The sequence below is a fragment of the Macaca mulatta genome, chromosome 1 (genome assembly GCF_049350105.2).
Source record: "Macaca mulatta isolate MMU2019108-1 chromosome 1, T2T-MMU8v2.0, whole genome shotgun sequence".
In the NCBI taxonomy this organism is placed as follows: Eukaryota; Metazoa; Chordata; class Mammalia; order Primates; family Cercopithecidae; genus Macaca; species Macaca mulatta.
Genome location: NC_133406.1, coordinates 55211109 through 55234798, shown reverse-complemented (window position 1 = coordinate 55234798; position 23690 = coordinate 55211109). Strand labels below are relative to the sequence as shown.

Below are 23690 nucleotides of genomic sequence, written 5' to 3'. Positions count from 1 at the left end.
TTTTAGGTTTGAAATGTCAAGTTGAATAATTTTCTTCTTGTATTTCATGAGAAGTATTTCTGAAATAACCAGCAATTCTTATTTTATGTATTAAAAATTTAGTATCTATATTTTTTGCAAGAGTATAAAACCCATAGGGAATATATTCTCTTTATATTGTCTCTTATGTTCCCAAGTGTCTATCCTAAGGCCTGGCACCTGCTTTGCTCTAAATATCATGTGTCGAATTAATTAATTCAAGATTATTCTCACACTTAAGTATTTTTAAATTTATTAAAATTATTTCATTATTAAAAGTGAAAGTTGGATAAATCTGAATTTATACAATTAAGTAAATAAAAGACAATGTATACGAGGGGAAAGATAGCACAGTAGGTGAGGAAATTGTTTCCTTTTGTACATCCACTCCCAGAACAGTGCCTGACAAACAATAAGTCTTGATAAATATTTGCAGACTGACCCTGTGACCCTAATATTTGGTGACATAGGAGGTATGTATCAATGAAGATATGTATTAAGAATATCATAGAAATAAGAATTTAATTGAATAGGAAAAGATGTGCAAAAGGGATGTAAATAAGTTTGATGATTAGGATATATTTGCTATGAGGTATATGGAAAAGATTCAATTCAGACTATGGCCTAGACCTTGATATTCTTCTTAAGTTAAAAACAAACCAACAAACAAACTTTTTAGACATTATAACTCTTGATTAAATTATAAATGACTTTATGATGTTTATAAAAAGCAACCTTAAGTTTAAATATATTAATGGCCTCTAAGATTAAATTTGAGCTTTATATATTGAATAATTTTGAATATCCATAATGTGTTATGCTGGAACTGAGCATTTAGTACATTTAATTTTTAATCATTTTGAATTACTTATACTGTTGTTTCAGTTTTAATGAACTATATGAATCTATGCATATATATATTTTTAATTTAGTGCCCCAATGCCATACCTGATTGGAATACACTCCAGCCTCATAGAGGTGAGTATCTTTCAGACATGAGATAGTGATAAAATTAACTCATAAAATAATAGTTAAAACAGTTTTGTTTTGAAGGAATATCAATGGAATAGGACAAAGAAGTGACTCGTTTCATATTTAGAGTATGCTTATCATTTTTAAAAAGAACATTGAAATAATTTCATTTAAATTAACATACTAAATGACCATTTTTTTATGGCATGAAATCCATAAAAATAGGTTATATTTGGTAGAAATCATATAAGTTTTAAATACTAAAACTTCAGTCCTTGATCAATTGCCTTTTTTTATGGCAACTTGAGATCATTTATATCTCTTTTTCAGACCTATATTTTGAAAGTCAAAATTTATGTACTTATGAGTCATGAAGTAAAATTTTTTATTTTGCAGACTTCATTATGTTCCCATTTATCAGTATATATATTTTAAATGTGGTTTTAATATACTAATCATTAACTTTAGAATATAGCCTTAAGTTTTAATTTTCAGTTCTGTTTGGGAATATAAAATTTAGTATTTTTTTTCCACCATTACCGCATCATTTTAAAATATTTTTGTCATTTAAGTTATTCCTATAGTGAAAGACCTTGAACTATTAACACCAGGAACTTGAAATTAGTGAGATTCCCAGGAAGGTCTTGGTATGGGGTCAGCATCTTAACAAAATAAGCAAAAGGCTTGAATTAAAACAAAGGATTGGGTCAATTGAGTGGTGTCATTATGCTGGATGCTATCAGTTTTATTCAGATAAATTTATCTTTTTTTGCTGGTTGTACAGATTGTACTTTAACCCAGTTTCTAATGAGCAACCTAAATGAGTTAGCTTTGGTTTTCCTCTTAGTTGCCATCACTGTATACACTCCATCAGTCCTTGCTTTGATCAAAGATGAGTCTGTTGATATATTTTAAAACTCCTGAGGATCATATTGGGAGAGAGTCATGCCCCTTTAGGAGGCGCAGGTTGTGGATTCCGACCTGTACTCTAGCTTTGGGCATTTTTGCTTATCACAAAATGCTAGGGCAACATTTTTTATTTGTTTCACCAATAACAAAAAAATATTTAAATGAATATCTTGAGTAGGTTTGTTTGTAATATTGAAGTCTGAGTTGCATAACTTTATGACTCCTTATTTTTTATTCATTTCTAGAAAACTTATTCTTACATGCCAAGGTAGTTTCAGTGAAAGGATAAATTGCATAAAATGAAATATGAATGAGTAGGTACTTAATTTGTTACAAGATTATATGACTAGCATTTAGTTTATCAGTAATTTGACTTTATTTAAAATCTAACCTTGGTTGGATTGTTTTCTAAAAAGGGTCGTCAAATTTGATTTTTATATTAGTGTACTTGTCGCTTCTTAATGAATCTAATAGGATACATAATTTTTATAACATGTTTATTTATTATAGAGATGAAAAATATTTAAAGTTGTTGGTTACCTGTTGATGTTACAGGTTTTTTTGCATAATGATTCTACATCAAGTTTTAAAACAAATGATTCAGCTTTTCCAAAATACTGTAGAAAAGGGTATATATTTTAAACATTCAATTAAATTTATCACATATTCTTGGATACCTATAAAGAAAACCAATACTGTTTTTAAGTAGCAAATTTAAGAATTGTTTTCTCCTTAAAAAGTGTTGTCTTAGAGAATAATCCATTCTAACTTTAAATTGACTCATATTATTAAATGAGAATATTTGAAGCCATAATTAGACTGGTTGAAATCTCTGTATTTTTCATACTCTGGACTTATCTAAGTGTCTTAATAGTCAGCCTTATTTTATTTAATTGGTTTATTAGTGAATGAGAAGCTATACTGGGCACTTCAGGAATGCTTTTAAAACAATTGGATACCATTCAACAACTTTCTTGTTAATCTATTACAAGATGATGTCAATCGTGCAAATTTCATTCTTGTTATGGCACTATTAGGAAGATTTTTTTCACTAAAATTTCTACCTTTTATGCTTTTTAATTTTTACCAAAATGGTCTTGTAATTAAAATATTGATACAGCTATTTACATATTTAATATGTAAGACTGAACTGAGTAAATATTTGCTTCTTGCTTGGCAATTACAACCAATTTTTCTTTAAGGAATAATTAAAATATTTTCTTATTCCCTTTCTCTTGGTCAAGAGAGTTTCAACACATTTTATTGTTTTTTTAGGTTGGTGCAAAATTAATTGCGGTTTTGCTGTTTTTTTAAATGGCAAAAACTACGGTTAATTTTGCACCAACCTAATGTAACAACTTCTAAATGTATTTGTTCAAAGACATGAAATTAACATCCCTTAACATCTTTCTTTCAATTGTTTTAATGAAATTATGAGTAAAGGATGGCCAGAATCTTTTTAAAATACAAATTTCCTTCTAAAATAAAGGCTAAAGACACTTTGTTCTGCCTGAAAACTAGACTTTGGGGATGAACTCAAGGCAGACTAAGGCCTGCAGGTCATAAGGAATAAATTAGTAGAGGAATATCTTATTGTTTTAATGTACAACAGATTCTAAATAAAATGTTGACCCAGTTTATAAAATCATGTGATTGCTGCCACTGTGTCATTTCTTTGTATTAATGTGCATAAGTATATTTGTAGCCATATTGTATGGAAAAGTTAAACATAGAGGGTGTGAGAAAGACTTCACTTCATACAGTTGTGCTTAATAAGCATTTCAGTCTATGTTTTCTTATTTTTGAAGAAAAAGACAATTTTTAAAATTTTCTTAATTTTGTATCTCATAACTTTATGAGATGTAACAGTGAGACACAGAAAGAGGTACCGTTTTATATACCACATGACTTCCCATGCCTATTTAGAAAAAAAAATAGTTGAAGTCTAATTTGGAGAGAAAAAATAGATAAAATATTGATACTAATCCAAATTAAAATAAATTTGTTACTCTCTATTTTTTCCTTTTTTGCTAATGTATTGATAGAATTATTTTCATGTCAGGGAATCTCAGTTTATTAATTTGAAATGAATTTATTTTTCTATTCTTTTTTGAGTGGTCCCTTAAATAAAATTTAATATTTAGCAATTACCAGGTTTTTAAAACTAAGAGCAGTTTTGAAAAAAGTGTACATATCATAGTAGTACCAATTTCCTTGTTCTGAGTTTAGTGATAATGTCCTCACAAAACACTTTGTGGGCACATAACCTTATCTTAGGCTATTTACAAACTAAGTCATTTTATCCCTTAACAAATATGTCAGGTTTATTGGATTATCTTTATAGTTTCTGTCATAAAATGAGAACTTAAAGTTGAAGAGGAAAATCAAAATTATGACATGTTTTTCACACAAATGTGATTAATATAATTTATATTTTTACTTATAAAATAGGTTATTGTAGTCATACTATAGTTACTTTATAGGTAACTACACATATATGTACTTAAAGCTTTTTACATATTTGTAAACATGTGAAAAGAAAAGGAAATGAGTGTATTTGTAAATATTTTTGAAGTAGTATCAATAGTATCACTGTAGGTGATTCTCTGCTAATATCTTAGAAGTGGCCATCTTTTAAGTCTTTATAATAAAGAAGACAGATTTTTAGAATCATCTGTCCTCATTGTAGACATTAAGCCTTTCTTAACATGTGGAAATTCTCTGCTTTAGACTACCATTGCTTTAGAAAGTTTAACATTCTCATATGCAGAGATTTGAAATTGTAAATGGATCAGAGAAATTTTAATTATGATCAATGTAAAATAACCAGTTTGGCTAATTTAAAATATAAGGTAATAAGGTTTTAAGTGATAATTTTCAAAAATGACTATTATTGTAGACCACCACTTTAAAAATACTACACTAAAATTATTAACCTATTGCTAGTTGACTTATACAATTATAAAATTCAGAGTTCACGAATATATTTAATTAATGAGCACTTATCACTAAAGAATAATACTATTTGTTACAAATTAAATAAGACTAATAAAATTATATGAATTGTTTAAGTATACCTATTAGTTTAAGTAGGAAAAATGAACTGTAAGTATTTTAAGGATGAAAAATATGATAAAATTCTTATTTACTATTATTTGTAGACATATTGAGATAATTTGACTATTTTGATTAAACTTTCAAACAAATGAGACAAGTCAAGATAGTCTGATAGGCTATTAAATTTGATACCTTCTATTGAAATTCATGTGAGAAATATTACTAACAATAAATTCCATATTACTATCCTGTTATTTTCTCTTATTCAGCTTTCAGTCCTCATCATCAACATATACGTTTTGGTATGGAATATAGATAAAAAATTTAAATTACAGTTTAATGCTGTAGTCATAGTTATTGGTTTATGTTATCCTTGCAATATGATTTATGCTAAACATAGGTATAGAGCTGGCCACAAATTCTTGTATCATGGGACTGAAATTAAGTGGAAAAATTTTAAAGTATATAATTTGTTTATGGTTTGATGTAACTGTGCCTATTTTATAAGAAGTTTTGTTGTTGTTATGTTTAATATAAGATGAGCAAATATTCAATTTTAAGCATTTTTACTAAATCTTTTCGTATAGGTTGTAGTCAGACTTTCTCAGGAGGCAAAGTTGTTTCTATCCTTTTATAATATAGAATTTTCCTTTTTTCTTTTCCCAAGCCTAATGCGTTAAGATAATATTTTCTGTTTCCAAGCGCATCATAACTTTGTAAAGTAAATATACTAAGATTTGTATTCATAATTGTGTTTTTTTAATAGAGAGTGAAAAATAAATCATTGGAAGATGTTGTTATGTTAAATGTTGATACAAACACATTAGAATCACCATTTAGTGACTTGAACAACCTACCAAGTGATGTGGTAAGTATGAAGGCTATTCAGTGGTGAACATATATGTTTTCTCCTGGACCTCTGAATTACTAAGTTATTTTTCCCACTTTTAATATCTGAAATAAAAGGGTTGGGTATTTGCATGGGGTGTTAGAGAAATCAATGTTGATTCCATATTTAATATTTTTACCTTTTAGCAGTTGAGATTTTGAATGGAACATCATATTCCTTATTGTAAAAGTAGGATCATAATTAAAAAGCTGAATGCATTCATTAGGCAGAGTTTCTTTAAACCTAAGTCTCTTCATCTCATCTTAATCATTATATTACAAAGTAGGCATTTCTGTCTGCCTAGTGGCATGTCTTGCAAAAGAATGAGAGAGTTTTTGAAGGCAAGAAGAAGAAGGGGGCCAATTATCGGCTTTTGCTTCCCTGCCACCTGCCAGCGCTTTTCCTTTTAATTAATGATCTGATGTTACTGGTCAATATAATAAGAAATGCTTGTACAGTTGGGGTCAGAAAATTCTGGCTTTGATCTCCCTCAACTTTCTGAAACATTTATTTGTTTTCTCTAAATTATTTCAGTTTTATTTTAATCTTTTCTATCCTGCTGAGGGCCGCAAGAATGAAAACCTACACTGTTTGTCATTTGCTTTGGCAGAGCAAAGACTGCTTACTTAGAATTCTATTTGTAAATTAAACTGCAAACCCAGTTTGTCATAAAAGACATCTGATCCTTTTGAAATGACGAAAACTGTCTTTTGTCTGTAAAGGCTGATAAATTAAGTGCCAGTTCTCTTCTGGTCTTTGATCTTGCGGAGGGTTGTGTGTGTGTGAGTGTGTCTGCAGCTTATAATGGGACATATTCTGTATGTCATGTTAAATAGTCTCCAAAAGTGCATTATTTTTGGCCTTCATATTCCTTAGTATCGGACAAAAATGCAAACTAGTATTGTTTCTGTATATATTTTAATGACTACTTAAAAATATCTTTATAACATAGTTCTAAGTTAAAATAACTTCCTTTTAAAAAATCAAAGCATTTATTCTTTATATGGATATTAAAATTTGGGAAAAATATACCTTCAGAACATATTTTTCTGTAATATTGAATTACTTTGAAATCCATTATTAAGGAATTTGAGAAAGTGAATTTAAAAAATCCTAAACTCAAAAATACACTAATACCAGCCTTGATTGTCCTTCTGTCTAATGATAGGAAAAATACGATTTTAAAGTCAAAATCAGATTATTTATGCCCATAATAACCTAAAATACTTGCTGACTTGAGGCATATTAAAATTGAACTACCTTATCTTACTGTAGTAAAACTTTTGCTATGAATGTACAAATCTAAACCTAGGCCAGTGAACAATTACATCTTTTTAGCTTATTATAACTAGATTACCTCATTATAAAATTTTTGCAAAAACAAAATCACAAATAAATTATTAGAGTTATTCATTTAAAAATAATTCAAAGTGTTTTTCACTGTATAGAGAAATAATTATGAAAATAGAATCCTGACTTTTAGGAACGCTTTCCTTATGTGCATGTACTTCCTACCGTTAATATCCTAGGGAGAAAGATTGTTTGTTAAAAAGAGAAAGAAGAAAAAAAAGAGAAAGAAATTCAGCTTTCCTGTACATGATATTAAAATTTTTATAGGCAGTTCAATCAATGACAGATGATTCTTGAGAAAAATAATCTTTGAAATTTTATTTTTTGATGGGTGATTCTTTTTTAAATTGAGAAGTACTACTTTCCTAGTAGAATTAGTTTGATGATTAAAACATTTATTTAAATATATGGAGAAGTTAAATATTCACACATGTAAAGGTCTAAATATATAAGATGACAGAAGGGACCATCTTGTTATTTACTCATGAACAACAATGTAAACATAACTGAAATATTTAAAAATATAGATAAAAGTTATACTGAAAGGTGGTATAAATTGATTAAATAAATATATGCTTGAAATTCAGGGACACAGGCTTACAGAGAAATTTAAAGAATAGACAAAAATTGTTCTGAGATGGAGCTAGGACCATTTACTGAAAGTATGAGATGGTTTAAAGTTATGGTAATTTTCTAAAAATATTTTGGGTGATTTTTAGAACCCATTTCTAATAAATTTAGCTTTTTCATCTGTTTTCTATCTCTTATAATTTTGGAGGAAATAGGATGAAGCATCACATCATATTTTAGAAGCTGCCCTACCCCCACTAGACAGAACAGGACAATTGTAAATGTTTTAAATGAGATGTGTTAAAATTGCAAATGATCTTCCTAAAATTTTTTGTGTGTGATTTAAATTGATAAAATATACTTGAAACCTGAAAAATGTTACTATTAGTATTGTTTGATTGTTTAATAGGTTAACTGAGATTTAAAAGGGGGGGGGTCCTTTTAAAATCATTCACCAAAGCATTTAAATTATACTTATGGGCTGGTTGACTTTCTATGCATGTGTACTCTATTATTGTGTCAGATTGACCAGTGGTCTTGGCTGTTCAAAGGTCAGTGGTCACAGTTGTCCTGAATTACTAGTTCTTTTTTCCTGTGGACCCTCTGCTGTGTTGCATGCTGTAATCTTCTTAATGGCTTCATTCCAATATTCACACATAATATTTTAGATTTATTGACTGTTAGAAATACTACCATGCCAGTAGCAGTTCCGCTACTCTTAAGGTATTTAAAATTGGAAAAATAAATCAGGGCAAAGCTTTCAGGATTCCTTTGTTTTCCTAAAGGGAGGGGGAAAACCTCTTTTCCTGTCTTCTGACAAGAACACTTGTTTTTTGATTTCATCATTTCACTATAGATTTGGATCATTAAAAGAAAAAAAACAAATATTTTATTGGGAGTGATTTTAACGATATTGATTATTACATGGAATAACTTTTAAAGGCAGTAGATCCAATAAAATATACTCTTGTAGTTTTTGTCTATGAATATATTGCGACTTTATTTTTTTAGTGGCTATGCCAAATAGACACCTTCAAACATCTGTAGTATAGTTTGAATGTTTTGAAATAAAAAAAGTAAATGTTAGGACTCAGTTACAGCATCAATCAAAGTTAGTGTTATTGTGGTATGTTCATAAGGGTGAGAAAAAGAACCAATTGAATTAAATATAACATTTGAAATCTCAAATGAGTTGATTTTAATTTATGAAAATGCAGTATTAAAACCTCCTATTCCAAATCTGCATACAATTTAGTTTTAATTGCATAATAATTTAAAATGTATTTCTGAGATATTCCTGCTCATTTTAATTTTTATCATCAACATTTTAAAAAGCAATTTGGAGGTTGTTACTATTTCAAATAGAAATAGGATTACTCTCTTACCAGGAATTAAGCTAATAATTAGAATTATAAGATTTAGGAATTCTCTCCTCATATGAATATTAAATTAAACAATTATAAATTCCTATAGATGAAAGTACATCTGAAATGAATTGACATCTGAAAAAATGAATTGACATCTGAAAAAGTTACATGTATTACAGTATTCGTTACAACAGGCAAGTTTTTTGACCTGTATTGCTTAACTGTCTCTAATAATTTAAACTCGTTAGATTGTAAGAATAGTAATAATATTGATAGGTCATTATGCTATTCCTATTTTAGATAAGAAAATCAAGGCACAGAAAGTATACTGTTAATGGTACATCTAGAGATTCAGTTCATAGAGGTTGATCCTCAGGCCTGTGTCTGAAACAGTAGACCATGGTCCCTTTCATATAAATGTGATATACAATCTAATGAATAACTCCTTTAAAATATATTATAGAAGTTTACTTGCCACTTAAACTTGTTAAAGAAATATTAGTTTGATCCATTTGATTTAAATTAGGATTTTCAGCACTATTTTTAAAACTTCATTTTCGTCTTAAATATAATACTATTGGAAAATAATTTTGTGTTTTCTACTATGAGGGTATATAGAAAATATGGTACACTTAAGAGTTATTGTACAAGTCACTGTAGACCACTGTATGTTACAGGATAGCTATATTTTGTATGTAGCATATTTCATTACTAAAACATTGAAAAGACTTTATTATAATGATGCTATCTAAAATATCATGTATATTATAGTGAAGCTTTCAGGAATCATAAGAAGGAGTGCCTTAAATGGTTTTTTTGTGATAAAAAAAAGAAAGACACGAATTGCTCTGAATCACCAAAAATCATTAAATCATTAAGAGCATATAAGAACTGGAGAAAGTCTCTAAATCTCTGATATCAAATATTTGAATATCTACATTCAAGTGAATTTATTAATTTGGGGATAAGCTTGAAAGAATTAGTTTTTTTCAGATAATTCTAAAATAAACTTTTTAAAAAATATTAAGTTATGTAAGCAAATTAAACTCTTAGAACCACACGGACTGTCAATGGATATGTTTAATTCATTGAATATTTCCTGTAATCTAACATGAAGGTTTAACATGTTAAATTGTCATAATATATGTTATAAAGAAAAATAGGCCCCAGAGAATATTATATTAGTTCCAGGTTTGCCACAGTTCTGCTGTTATCCTTATTGTGTTTAATGGTAAATGAAGTCCCTAACAAATTTCTAGGGTGGTCAGGTTAGAAAGATTCACTCAGCTTCTAGAGTAATTTGGAGAACATTTTATTACTTCAGGAGACAAATATTGCTTTTAGTTTGCCCTTGGAAAAGTATAGTCATGCTTTTTCTCCTCTCAATCTCCAATTGGTAGAATTCAGGCATCTAGTTGTACCTTGCTCCTGCCACACAGCCTTGGTACAGTGCTTCGTAAATAGGCGTTCAATACGTGATTGCTGAAAGGAAATATAATTGCACTTCTTTTATCTTTAGTAATAGAAGCTTGCTTTTAAAGTCTGTTTACAGTTACCTCCTAGAACATTTTATAAGGATGTTTCCATTTGACTTTAATAATAATGAAAATGAGAAACCTGGATGCATATATAAAATATACTTTTTTGACTATGAGTATAACCTTTTATTTCCTGTGTTTAGAAAAAGAGACCATGTTGTGATGGCAGTCATTGTGCTTCTGCATACCCAGCTGAATGTCTGTGGAAACTCAGCTATTCTTTTAAATAGTTATTGTCAGAGACATAATTATTTACAAAGTAGTTTTTTTTTGTTGTTGTTTGTAGGTAAACTATTATAGATTTTACTGTCCTCCCAACTGTTTTCTTGGTGTATATTTTAAAAATATAAACCTTAAATACTAAAACAAAGAAGACAAAAGCAAAACCCAAAAACCTTAACTGTGCTTCTAAACATTTAAAAGATTTTTGTTAGTTTCTCTCAATTGAATAAGAGAACCTGGCTTTCCCACAGCAATGATCCAGGCTTTGGTAATCCCTCCCTTTATGTCTCTGTACTTTTGTCATTCTAAAGTTGATTTATTGTTTGTTACTTTTAGTGATTTTAACTGCTCAATGAAGTTCCTTGGCTTTCTCCTGGCTTTTCATTTCCAACTAAATTACCTTGCCTTACTTTTAATGTCTTCCTCCCACCCACCATGTATTATCTTAATAGCATGCTTCTTTCTCTTGTTACTGCAGATACGTTTTTTTTTTTTTCTGAAAAATGTAAACCTTGATTTTGGCTTTTAAAATTATTTCCAATTTATTTCTGGTCCTTTAAATTCTTGATTTTTCCACATTCAAGCAACTTTTTTGTGTGTAATATTGTGAGCACTGTCACAATAGCGGTTCCCAAACCTTGCTAATATCATAATAACCAAGTGACCTTTTAAATGAATTGTGTTTCTGAGCACCATCGTAGATACTTTGATTGAGTCAACTAGAGGAATAATTGTAGAATTGTGCCTGGAACAGTTGTTAGATTTGTTCATTTATTCATTCATTCATTCAACAGGTATTTATCAAGTATCTACTGTGTACAAACGTGCTAAGAACTAGGTATATAGTGGTGAACAAGCAGACATATACTCTTATTTCATAGAGTTTATGGTGTGTTAACACTCATCTAGTATTACAAATAGAGACAAATGTTATAAAGAAACAGAGTGCGGTTGGAGAGAATTACAGTGGTATCCTAATTTAGATTAAGGGTGAGATAGGTAGAGGCTGAGCCTGTTCTAGCTCAGTGACACAAAAAACCATGTGTGCCTCTGTGGTGCAGCAAGGCATTATCTTATGTGGTAGTGCCTAAATTCTCGGGGGCTCAAATGTTCTTCTCCAGCTTAATAGTAAAGGCTGCAAGCCTGAGGTTTCATTTTTCTTATGACGTGGCAGGAACCTGATGCTGTGCCAGTTGCACTGAGGATGGGATTTCAGGTGCACCAATATGAGAAACTATGGAAGCAGTTAGGAGCTTGGTCTATATTCTTATTTCATATCTCTCATATATCTTTATACTGTTTGTTTATTATCCTTTATACTGTTTATTATCATTTATACTGTTTATTATCATTTATACTGTTTGTTTGCTGTTTGGTGTATTTACTAGGGTACAAGCTAAGCTGCTATAACAGAGAGACCTAAATACCCATTCTCAGATAAAAATAGAAATATATTTATCTCTTGTATAACAATTAAGAGGTAAGTTTTCCAGAGATGTGGGACAACTCTGCCATCCTCAATACATAGCATGCAACTCCAGGTTTAAGGTATGCTGTTTGTCTACCTTGCCCCAGAATAAAGAGGAGAATCCACAGAGGGGTATTCATATCCCTTTTAGGGACAGCCTGAAAATGTCATGTTCCTCAACTCATTCCATTTGTCGGAACCCAGCCATATGGACACACCAAGTTCCAAGGGATGTTGGAAACTAGCTGAGTTAACCTAGTTTTGTTAAATATGCACCAGCCCAAACTTAAGATTTCCATTAGCAAAGAAAGGGAGAATAGATGTTGGTGGACTTAAAGCCATCTCTGCTATAAGTAAACTGATATGGAAATAATTTTAGCCAAACTGAGATGCCATTTTTACTAGTCCGCACACTCAGATCAGCCTTTTGTGGTCCAGCCAAGCTCAGTGTATCAGGAACATCTTTATGGAGAATTGGCCTCAATGATGGTGAGTATGAGTAAGCCAAGTGGGAGGAGGAAGAAGAGGGGGAGGAGAGATAACATATTTAAAGTTTTTCCTGTGGGGAAGAGGTTGGTTGATTCAAGACCTATATAGCTGTAGTGAAATAAACAAAAACATTATGCAAAATGAGATAGTAGAGATAGGCAGGGGAAATCATAAAATATGTGTAGTTCTTGTTAAAGACCTTTGGATTTTATTGGAAATTCATTGAATACTTGTAGATGATGCCATATTAGTTAGGATTTGACAGGTACTTTAAACCAATGAAACAATGTAATGGTATGCTCTATAAGTATATGATATGCTTTTCATTTAATAAATGTTAAAGGTTACTGTTTTAATCTTCAAATAGAGATTTGTTAGAAAATTATTAAGAGAGAAGTGTTAATTTTGTTTCTTAATAAACTGAACTTTAGAAAGGTTAAAGAAGTATGGAGATTTAATATCTAATTCATGTGATAACTGTAACATGATTCATGGAAGAATAAAAGGTTTCAACTTTATATCTTTGTTCTACAGATGATTTTTTGACACTTTAACTTTTATAAATATATGTAGTTTCTAGAGAACAGTTTAGTTATATGAAAGGAAATATTTAAAAATATCTTAGGAGTGTTTTAGGTTGTGTAGATTATGTAAATATTATTTTAGAACAGTTATTTTTATCTTCACTTCTTTACCTTGATGTTTCTCTTTGTGATCATTAAAAGTAAAATAAAAATTTCTAGGTATAGCAGTTAATATATTTTTACTGCAAAAACATATCTAGAAATCACATCTAAAAGTTAAGTAAAAGAGGAAATCTGTCACTTCTCGGAAAAACTCAACCCCCTTATATGCTCTGCCTTCCTGGCTTACTCTCCTTTGGTATAATTACTTCATTACTTAGACTGTGTGCACATGGCTTATGCTCTTTTAACGTGTACCTGTTTGCTGCGTTTACTCATGTAATTCTGTCCTTTTATTCATAGTCGCTTTAGTGCTAAGAGGATAAAAGTGGGAAATTGGTGGTAATATTATTCATGCTACAGTGAGTTCCCACTGTGCTAAAATCCAGGTTATAATTCTTCCCATGGATGACTGCTTGGAGGTCTGAATTCTCACTGAAAGGAATTTAAAACATTTGATACGAGCAATGAAGTGATGCTTATTTCTGAATTTTCTTTTCATTGTTTAACTTTTCATTTGTGATCTATCCTAATACTAAATTAGATTTTTTAAAAAATGTATTTACAGAGTGTAAAGTCTCTAAAGACCGTAAGATAAAATGTCCTTTGTGAAGTAATCCTTAGCCATTGGAGGTTGAGGCTAGCTTACTTTCTTAAGAATAAAAAGATAAAACAATTGATATTTTTTCAATATTTATAGGATTATGTGATAATAGCCATATGACTAAGGTTCCAAATGCTTTTCTGAATTCAGAGTTATGGGTGAGTATAAGCCTTAGGATTTCATGGGAAGAGATACATTTATTTCATAACTAAACTTAGAAGTTTGGAAATTAAAGCAGAAAATGCTCTTTCCTAGACCAGGTATTAAAAAAGTACAGAACAGACACCATCATTTTTATAGATAAAAACTGCTAAAAGCTAATTAGCACTGCAAAGGGCATTGGTAACTGGTGATAATTTACTCCAGTGATGTAAAGACCAGAAACACAGCAAGATTGATGCAATCATTTTATATTATATTAATATCCTTATATCTAAAACTGATTTTTAAAAACAATTGTTTTCTTACAGACTCTTTTTGAGCATTCATTTGCACATGTAGAAACACTTAGCTGCCCTTCTGGTCTCTGAAAAACAGGAACAACTTCAGATGTACTGGCAATTGAAGTCCACTAGAGTAAATCAAGGAAAAATTATTTTTGTGTAATTTGTAAAAGTTGAAATAATGTAGAAAGAGGCAAAGGAGAAATATAATTATATTTCTTGCCAGGCAATTTTAGTTTAAAATCTGTATGAAATTAGATAGTATACTCATGTAGAATAACACTGTCAAAAACAAAAAAGTGAGCCACATGTATGATTGTGTTTTCTTGTAGCCACATTAAATAATAAAATAAATAGGTGAAATTAATTTTAATGATATATTTTATTTAACCCTGTATATAAATATTGCTTCCAAATATAATCAATATAAAATTTTTTGAGATTTTTTTTATTGTACTGAGTCTTCTAAATATAGTGTCTGTTTTACTCTTATGGCAAATCTCAGTTGAGACAAGTCAAATATCAAGTGCATGTATGACTGATAGCTACCTTATTGGCTGGCATAGTTCTAGAACAAGTGCTTTCTTTTTTCTATTTTCTACACATCCACAGGGAGCTGAGGAGCTATCATTGATTAGTTTTGGAAGTGAAGGCTCCATTTTTATAATTTGGTTTGGAATGGCTTGTGGCAGTGTGTTTAATACTCCTGTATAACTCAAGCAACAATTATGTGGTCAAGGATTTGGTATAATGAAGGTTGAGGAATGGCTTGACTTGACTGTATTCTTAGTGAGCATACATGTTGTGATTGTCTGGAGAACATTGTCTTCTTGATTTATGGAGAACTGAGTTGTGAATTTCATGTTTTATTTTTAAAAAGTACACATTAAGGAATTTTCTTTTGCAGAGATGTAAGGGGCATTTTAATTTTTTTATTTTCTAAAGTAAAAATCTTTTAAAAAACAACTACTTATGTATAATAATACTTTAAAAAGACTGGAATCATATTCCTTACATTATAATCTTTTGGGGTGTGTATGTAGTAATTAAATATGTATATTGATATTCACTCCCATTGTTATTGAAGGCATTTGAAACTTAAAAATAGCATAGAAGTTTCAGAATAAAGGATATTAATTTAGATTTATTTTTGTAATTATTATTGTTTGAATATGTGGGTTACCTAAAAATATGCATTTATTGAGGTTAGATTTTAATAATAAAAACCTCTCTTAAATGAATCCTGGTTTATGCACTTTGTGGGCTAAATGAATTAGGCTCTCAACTTTTATCTGAATCTATGGAGCTTGGATATAAATTGAAAAGATCACAGCTATGGGGAGAAGACCTACACTGCAAAGGCCTTTCTGCATAGATTATGAACATAACTCAATAATTTTTTCAAAACTGTGGTTATAATTGGACCCAATGGGGGTCTGTTTCTTTGATCAGATCACAGTAACTGTGACTTTACACTGGAAAATGTCACTACTGTGAAGGTTTATCACCTGTAGAGCTGGTCTTTCCTCTGATGCTGTGTTCATTTCTCATTAGCATTATTCAAAGTTTAGTTGTTAATTAGGTTGACAGTTCAATTACAATCATCTACAAGTGAAGTCAGGGCTACTTGCGTAAAGAAAAATAACCCTTCTTGCATAGATATATGTGTGTATGTGTATATATGTGTGCATGTGTTTTTGTGTATATGTGTGCATGTGTATGTATGTGTGTATATGTTTGCATATATATGTATGCACATATATACATAAAAGGAAAAATGACACTATTTTGTTATATGATAGTTTCATAAGGCTAAGAATATGCTCTGTTAAGTGAGCATTCTTTCCAAAATTTGTCTTACCAGTTTTATTTCTAAATAAAACAGAATTGTTACACAACATGCTTCCATTTTAAGCATTGATGAATATATATGAGAACCAATATTTTTAAATGTATAGAATATAGTTTACTATTTTGTGTGAAACGAACTGGTACAGTGAATTGGATGCATAGGAACATTTTATATCTCCTCCTCCTTAAATAATAAGAGTTTTCATCAGGAGTATGATCTCACTTAAAATTCTGTTCATAAATAATATGCATTTTCTAAAATACGTAACACTTGAAATTAAAAGATAGAAAAATGTATGAAAAATTAAAACAAACTTAAATACCTTTTAAAAATAAGCAAATTTTTAGATAAATTTTTCTTTTATAGTGTTTTAATCTGATTACTGGTTCATGAGACAATGATATTGAACTCAAACCCATGTGGTAGTGGAAAAAACTGGACAGAACTAGGTTTAGATCCCAGCTTTGCCACTTATTAGCTACATAGTAAGGGCAAATGAATTCACATCTTTGTTCCTCTATTTCTTCATTCATAGATGGGAATATGAATGCTTTTCTTAGAACACTGTTGTGAATATTAAATGAGACAATGTATAACATTTGCATAAAATTCTCCACTCATGGTATAATTTCAATAACTTTATCTCCTCTCCCCTCTTCTTTATCTCATAATGACAAAAACTATTCAACAAATGACTGGAAAATTATGTATGCAAATGAGACTTCCAAAAATAAAATTAAATGGTAAGTGATCCTGGAGGACCTGTAACAAATAACCTTACATAGCAAAAACGAACAAAACCCAACCTGCTTCATCTCAAAACAAGTAGACACATGTTGTAATTGCTAAAAATCTGTAGAAATGTGGCTCACAAGCAGTTTATTGTAAAATAATTAAAGCTTATTTATGTCAAGAGGCCTTGGGAAAAAAAGAGAGCATAAACCAATTTGCATTAGCACGTTACTCTCCTCTCCTGCTTTCGTTTCAATTAACAGACCAGCAGGTGCTCTCTGCAGTTAAAAAGATAAGCTATCAGGGAGCAGGATGAATTTTTGGCTGACCTGAAGACACTGTGGTTTGCCTGCTGATTGGGTTCCTACCTCGCTGTACCAATTTCTGAGGTGTTAATTTAACTGTTCCTCTCTGTCATGCAGGTCTCGGCCTTGAAAAATAAACTGAAGAAGCAGTCTACAGCTACGGGTGATGGAGTAGCTAGGGCCTTTCTTAGAGCACAGGCTGCTTTGTTTGGATCCTACAGAGATGCACTGAGATACAAACCTGTAAGCGTTTTGTTTCATCACTGTTTTAATTTGCTTTTTTATGGTTCTTTGGAATGAGACAGAAAAAAAGAGACATCATTTTAATATTGCACCTTGAAAAATATCATGGAAATCTTTTAAGATCCAAAATATTATGTTTTAAAACATACATTTCATCTCCAATTTTTGACTTTTTATTTTTAGTTTTGTTTAGTACTCTTCCATTAGTATTTCCCAGAGTATTTGTGTCACCTTCTTAATACTCTAGAAGTGGAATACTTACTCCTTAACTAATGGAAAAATTGTATTACTGTAGTTTTTTGGGGTTTTTTTTTTTTTTTTTTTTTTTTTTTCTGAGATGGAGTCTCGTTCTGTCACCCAGGCTGGAGTGCAGTGGCCTGATCTCGGCTCACTGCAAGCTCCGCCTCCCGGGTTCATGCCATTCTCCTGCCTCAGCCTCCCGTGTAGCTGGGACTACAGGCGCCCGCCACTGCGCCCAACTAATTTTTCGTATTTTTAGTAGAGATGGGGTTTCACCATGTTAGCCAGGATGGTCTCGATTTCCTGACCTCGTGATCCGCCCCTCTCGGCCTCCCAAAGTGCTGGGATTACAGGCATGAGCCACCGCGCCCAGCCTGTATTACTGTATGTTAAAACACTTACCTGATCTTGTTAAGATCCTTAAGAAATTCATAAAACAATTGGGCTTATTAGATTAATGTGTTTAGAAATGACAGGTACAAAGTGATACTTAAGAAAAATAGAACTTGAAGGTTTTACAATATTTGGAAATTTGTTGTCTTTGTAATTCATGACCCTTTGCTAAGCTGGGTTTATCTCTTTAGCATATCTTAGCTCATTTTCTCATTCTTTCTGTTTTAATACCCTAATTATTATTGTGTAGAATTATAGCCAAGTTTTTAAGAGTATCCAAAAAGGTGCAAGTCAAAATACATTTGTTGGTTAGATTATGTTAGGCTGATTTTACAGAAATTATTAGACTATTCTTCCTTCACTGGGTGAGTAAGTTGTAAGAGATAAAAACATTGATTTAGTAATAAGAAGACCTGATATCTAATAGGAGTTGTTACTATGCTGCATAACCTTGACCTGTCTCCTTATTCTCTCTAGATTTTGATCTTCATATTTGTAAAATGAGAATTCTTATACCTTCCCGCTCTATCTTTCAAGGTGGTGTTAAACTCAGTTGTAAACTATGAAGCACTAAACAAATGTGAAGGGGTTATATCTTCTCTAAACTGACTTCTGAATTAGTGGTTCCCACTGAAGTGATCCTTATAGCTCTAAAAGGTCATCCAGTTATTGGAAGGATTCCTTAAATGCATGGGGAAATCAGCTGCTGTTTCTATAAGTGTGTTTGTCTAGTTTACATGCTAATCTTTTTGAGACGTGTATATTTTTAAAGCATTATATAATTCATAGTACTCTACAGAGTATACATATCTCACATGGGGGAGTCTTAAAAAATTGCTCATGGTTATAAGGGTCACATTCTTTAAAAGACTGGAAACCAATAATCTATGCTACAGTAGAGCATATTCATATTTCAATTGTTCAACATCAGTAAAAACATAAAAATGAGTTTGAAACACAAAATTAGTGATTGATTCTGGTTATGTCAAATTTTTAAAATAGGGATTGATTTCAAGTTTACAGTACAGGATCGAAAGTTAAAAATATCACTTTGCTTGAATTTTGACATATTTAAGTACATATTCATCTTTATAAACTAAACGTCATTTTTATTTTAAAATTGTTGAGTACTTCAGATTTGAAGAAAGGAGCAAATTGAAGTGAGAACATTTTCTTCAATGATTTAAACTATCAGTGTGTTGGGTACTGAGTGAAATTAATAAAATATCCCATCTTTAATATTAGTTACTATAGATTTCACTGTTGAATTTTATCACCCTTTAAGCTTCATTGAGCAGATAGGAGTATAAGATTTCAGTGACTAACTTTTTTTAAAAAACCATCGTGAAAGCCAGATTGTTAATATCTGTGAAAAATGTTTAATTTTGTCTTAGAGTATCTTTCTTGTTTATTGATCACATTTTGTTATAAATTTATTTGTTTAGTTGCCTACATTTTTTTCTTTTTACTTTTGATATTTTCTTGTTTTCATTTCTGCTGTTAGGATTTTTTAGGAGCTAAGTGGTAGTATTTTCATTTTCTATGCCTTTACATTTCTTCTGACTCAATCTTTGAATGAAAGCTTCCTTTTTAATGTATACTGAATGCATTTAGATGATTATTTTCCATTTATTTTCACAAGAAATAGCTTTTAAGGAAAATTATTTCTTTTTGTGCATAAACTGCTTTTTCAACCATTATCTTTATAAATTGCTTATATCATAATTTATTAAAAGTATATTAATTTTTTTGTTTTATAATTCTTTTGGTCATTGATATAATAGACCAATGTCTTCTCTCTTCACTTAGACCTTTTTTTAATATCAACCAAAAATATTTTATATCAATCAAATATATTTTGGTTGATATTTTAAAAAGGGCTAAGTGCAGAGAGAAGTTTCAAAAACATATTTAAGGAGTATCCTGTAGCTATTATAGTACAATTGGAAAAGAAAAGATTACTCAGTAGCTGTTAATAATATGAATTATTGGCCAGGTGTGGTGGCTTACGTCTGTAATCCCAGCACTTTGCACTTTGGGAGACCGAGATGGGCGGATCACAAGGTCAGGAGATCGAGACCATCCTGGTTAACACGGTGAAACCCCGTCTCTACTAAAAATACAAAAAAATTAGCCAGGCGTGGTGGTGGGTACCTGTAGTCCCAGCTACTCCAGAGGCTGAGGCAGGAGAATGGCATGAACCTGGGAGGCGGAGCTTGCAGTGAGCCAAGATGGCGACACTGCACTCCAGCTTGGGCAACAGCGAGACTGGGTCTCAAAAAAAAAAAAAAAAAAAAAGAATTATTTTACTAGACATTACTTTTTAAAATTTTATGATTGTTTATACACATAAAAATAAACCATTATTTCCCTTACTTTTAACAGAATTAAACCTGTAGGGTAGACCAATGACTGATCAGTCTCAGGGGCCATCTCTTCACCTGGCATTCAAGGTCCTTACCATGGGCAGGCAGTCTGTTTTCCTTTTTTTCTAAACTTTGCCCTCACTTCAGAGAATTCTGCCCGTGACTTCAAATGTCCTAAGCTTCTCAGGCTTCCACACATTTACTTACAATGTTCTTTCTTCCTGGCAATGCTTTTCATCCCGACTTTTAATAGCCATCTAGTTCCTTCATGATCCTGGAAGCTGTAGTTTGTACTGACCCCTTCTTTCTCTGAATTAATTATACTTATTTTATTTAACACATTTCTTCAGCCTTATTTACATATTATTTGTTAATTACATTATTTTGACTGATATTCATAATTTTTGATCACTATGAAAACATTAACTGACCATTGAACACCCATTGGATGACAGGCATTGATAGGCTCTTTGGATAAGTGTTCTTGTTGAATTTTTACAAGCCTTCAAAATATTACCCTTTATATTTTAAAGATGAGGAAGATGATACTCACAGAATTTGAGTAAGCTCACTGTTTCTCTAGCTAGTGAATAGTGGGGCTTAGGTTTGAATCTGCTTTTTTCATGGTCCCTCTCTTGCTCTAGTGTGATATATTTCTCTTCTACCTTGCCTCTGTTATGATATGATGCTTTTTTTGAGATAGAGTCTCACTCTCCCAGGCTGGAGTGCAGTGGTGCAATCTTGGCTCACAGAAAGCTCCGCCTCCCAGGTTCATGCCATTCTCCTGCTTCAGCCTCCCGAGTAGCTGAGACTACAGGTGTCCACCACCATGCCTGGCTAATTTTTTAATTTTTAGTAGAGACGGAGTTTCACCATGTTAGCCAGGATGGTCTTGATCTCCTGACCTCGTGATCCACCCGTCTCGGCCCCAAAGTGCTGGGATTACAGGCATGAGCCACCATGCCCAGCCATGATACACTTCTTAAGATATGTTTCAAGGGTTCCAAGATGGCCAAATAGGAACAGCTCCAGTCTACATCTCCCAGCATGAGCAATGCAGAAGACGGCTGATTTCTGCATTTCCAACTGAGGTACTGGGTTCATCTCACTGGGGCTTGTGGGACAGTGGGGGTAGGACAGTGGGTGCAGCCCATGAGCGTGAGTTGAAGCAGAGTGAGGCATCACCTCACCCGGGAAGCACAAGGGGTCAGGGAATTCCCCTTCCTAGACAAGGGAAGCTGTGACAGATGGCACCTGGAAAATTGGGTCACTCCCATCCTAATACTGCGTTTTTCCAATGGTCTTAGCAAACGACATACCAGGAGATTATATCCTGTGCCTGGCTCGGAGGGTCCCATGCCCACGGAGCCTTGCTCATTGCTAGCACAGCAGTCTGAGATACAACTGCAAGGCGGCAGCGAGGCTGAGAGAGGGGCACCCGCCATTGCTGAGGCTCTAGTAGGTAAACAGAGTGGCCAGGAAGCTTGAACTGGGTGGAGCCCACTGCAGCTCAAGGAGGCCTGCCTGTTTCTGTAGATTCAACATCTAGGGGCAAGGCATAGCTGAACAAAAGGCAGCAGAAACCTCTGCAGACTTAAATTTCCCTGTCTGACAGCTTTGAAGAGAGTAGTGGTTCTCCCAGCACGGAGTTTGAGATCTGAGAACGGACAGACTGCCTCCTCAAGTGGATCCCTCACCACCAAGTAGCCTAACTGGGAGGCACCACCCAGTAGGGGCAGACTGACATCTCACACGGCCGGGTACCCCACTGAGATGAAGCTTCCAGAGAAACGATCAGGCAGCAACATTTGATGTTCAGCAATATTCTCTGTTCTGCAGCCTCCGCTGCTGATACCCAAGCAAACAGGGTCTGGAGTAAACCTCCAGCAAACTCCAACAGACCTGCAGCTGAGGGTTCTGACTGTTAGAAGGAAAACTAACTAACAGAAAGGTCATCCACACTAAAACCCCATCTGTATGTCACCATCATCAAAGACCAAAGGTAGATAAAACCACAAAGATGGGGAAAAAAACAGAGCAGAAAAACTGAAAATTCTAAAATCCAGAGCGCCTCTCCTCTTCCAAAGAAACGCAGCTCCTTGCCAGCAAAGGAACAAAGCGGGATGGAGAATGACTTTGACTAGTTGAGAGAAGAAGGCTTCAGACAATCAAACTTCTCCAAGCTAAAGGAGGAAGTTCAAACCCATTGCAAGGAAGTTAAAACCTTGAAAAAAGATAAGACGAATGGCTGACTACAATAAACACTGTAGGGAAGACCTAAAATGACCTGATGGAGCTGAAAACCATGGCATGAGAACTTCATGACGCATGCACAGTTGTATTCAGTAGCCGATTCGATCAACTGGAAGAAAGGGTATCAGTGATTGAAGATCAAATTAATGAAATGAAGTGAGAAGAAAAGTTTAGAGAAAAAAGAGTAAAAAGAAATGAACAAAGCCTCCAAGAAATATGGGACTATGTGAAAAGACCAAATCTATGTCTGATTGGTGTACCTGAAAGTGACAGGGAGAATGGAACCAAGTTGGAAAACACTCTGCAGGATGTTTTCCAGGAGAACTTCCCCAACCTAGCAAGGCAGGCCAACATTCAAATTCAGGAAATAGAGAGAATACCACAAAGATACTCCTCGAGAAGAGCAACTCCAAGACACATAATTGTCAGATTCACTAATGTTGAAATGAAGGAAAAAATGTCAGGGGCAGCCAGACAGAAAGACTGGATTACCCACAAAGGGAAGCCCCTTGGACTAACAGCACATCTCTCGGCAGAAACTCTACGAGCCAGAAGAGAGTGGGGGCCAATATTCAACATTCTTAAAGAAAAGAATTTTTAATCCAGAATTTCATATCCAGCCAAACTAAGCTTCATAAGTGAAGGAGAAATAAAATCCTTTACAGACAAGCAAATGCTAAGAGATTTTGTCGACCACCAGGCCTGCCTTACAAGAGCTCCTGAAGGA

At 32.4% G+C, this 23690-nt stretch overlaps 1 protein-coding gene across 12 annotated transcripts in view; it reads left to right on the top strand.

Annotated features, from left to right (window-relative positions):
* DENND1B (DENN domain containing 1B) overlaps window positions 1–23690 on the top strand; it is a 280347-nt gene that overhangs the window by 173117 nt on the left and 83540 nt on the right. For all 12 annotated transcript variants that reach the window (XM_078002252.1, XM_078002223.1, XM_078002233.1 and 9 more), the window contains 3 exons: window positions 951–996; window positions 5723–5824; window positions 17586–17711. In XM_078002252.1, coding sequence (XP_077858378.1) covers window positions 951–996; window positions 5723–5824; window positions 17586–17711 — 274 coding nt within the window. The remainder of the gene's footprint in view (window positions 1–950; window positions 997–5722; window positions 5825–17585; window positions 17712–23690) is intronic.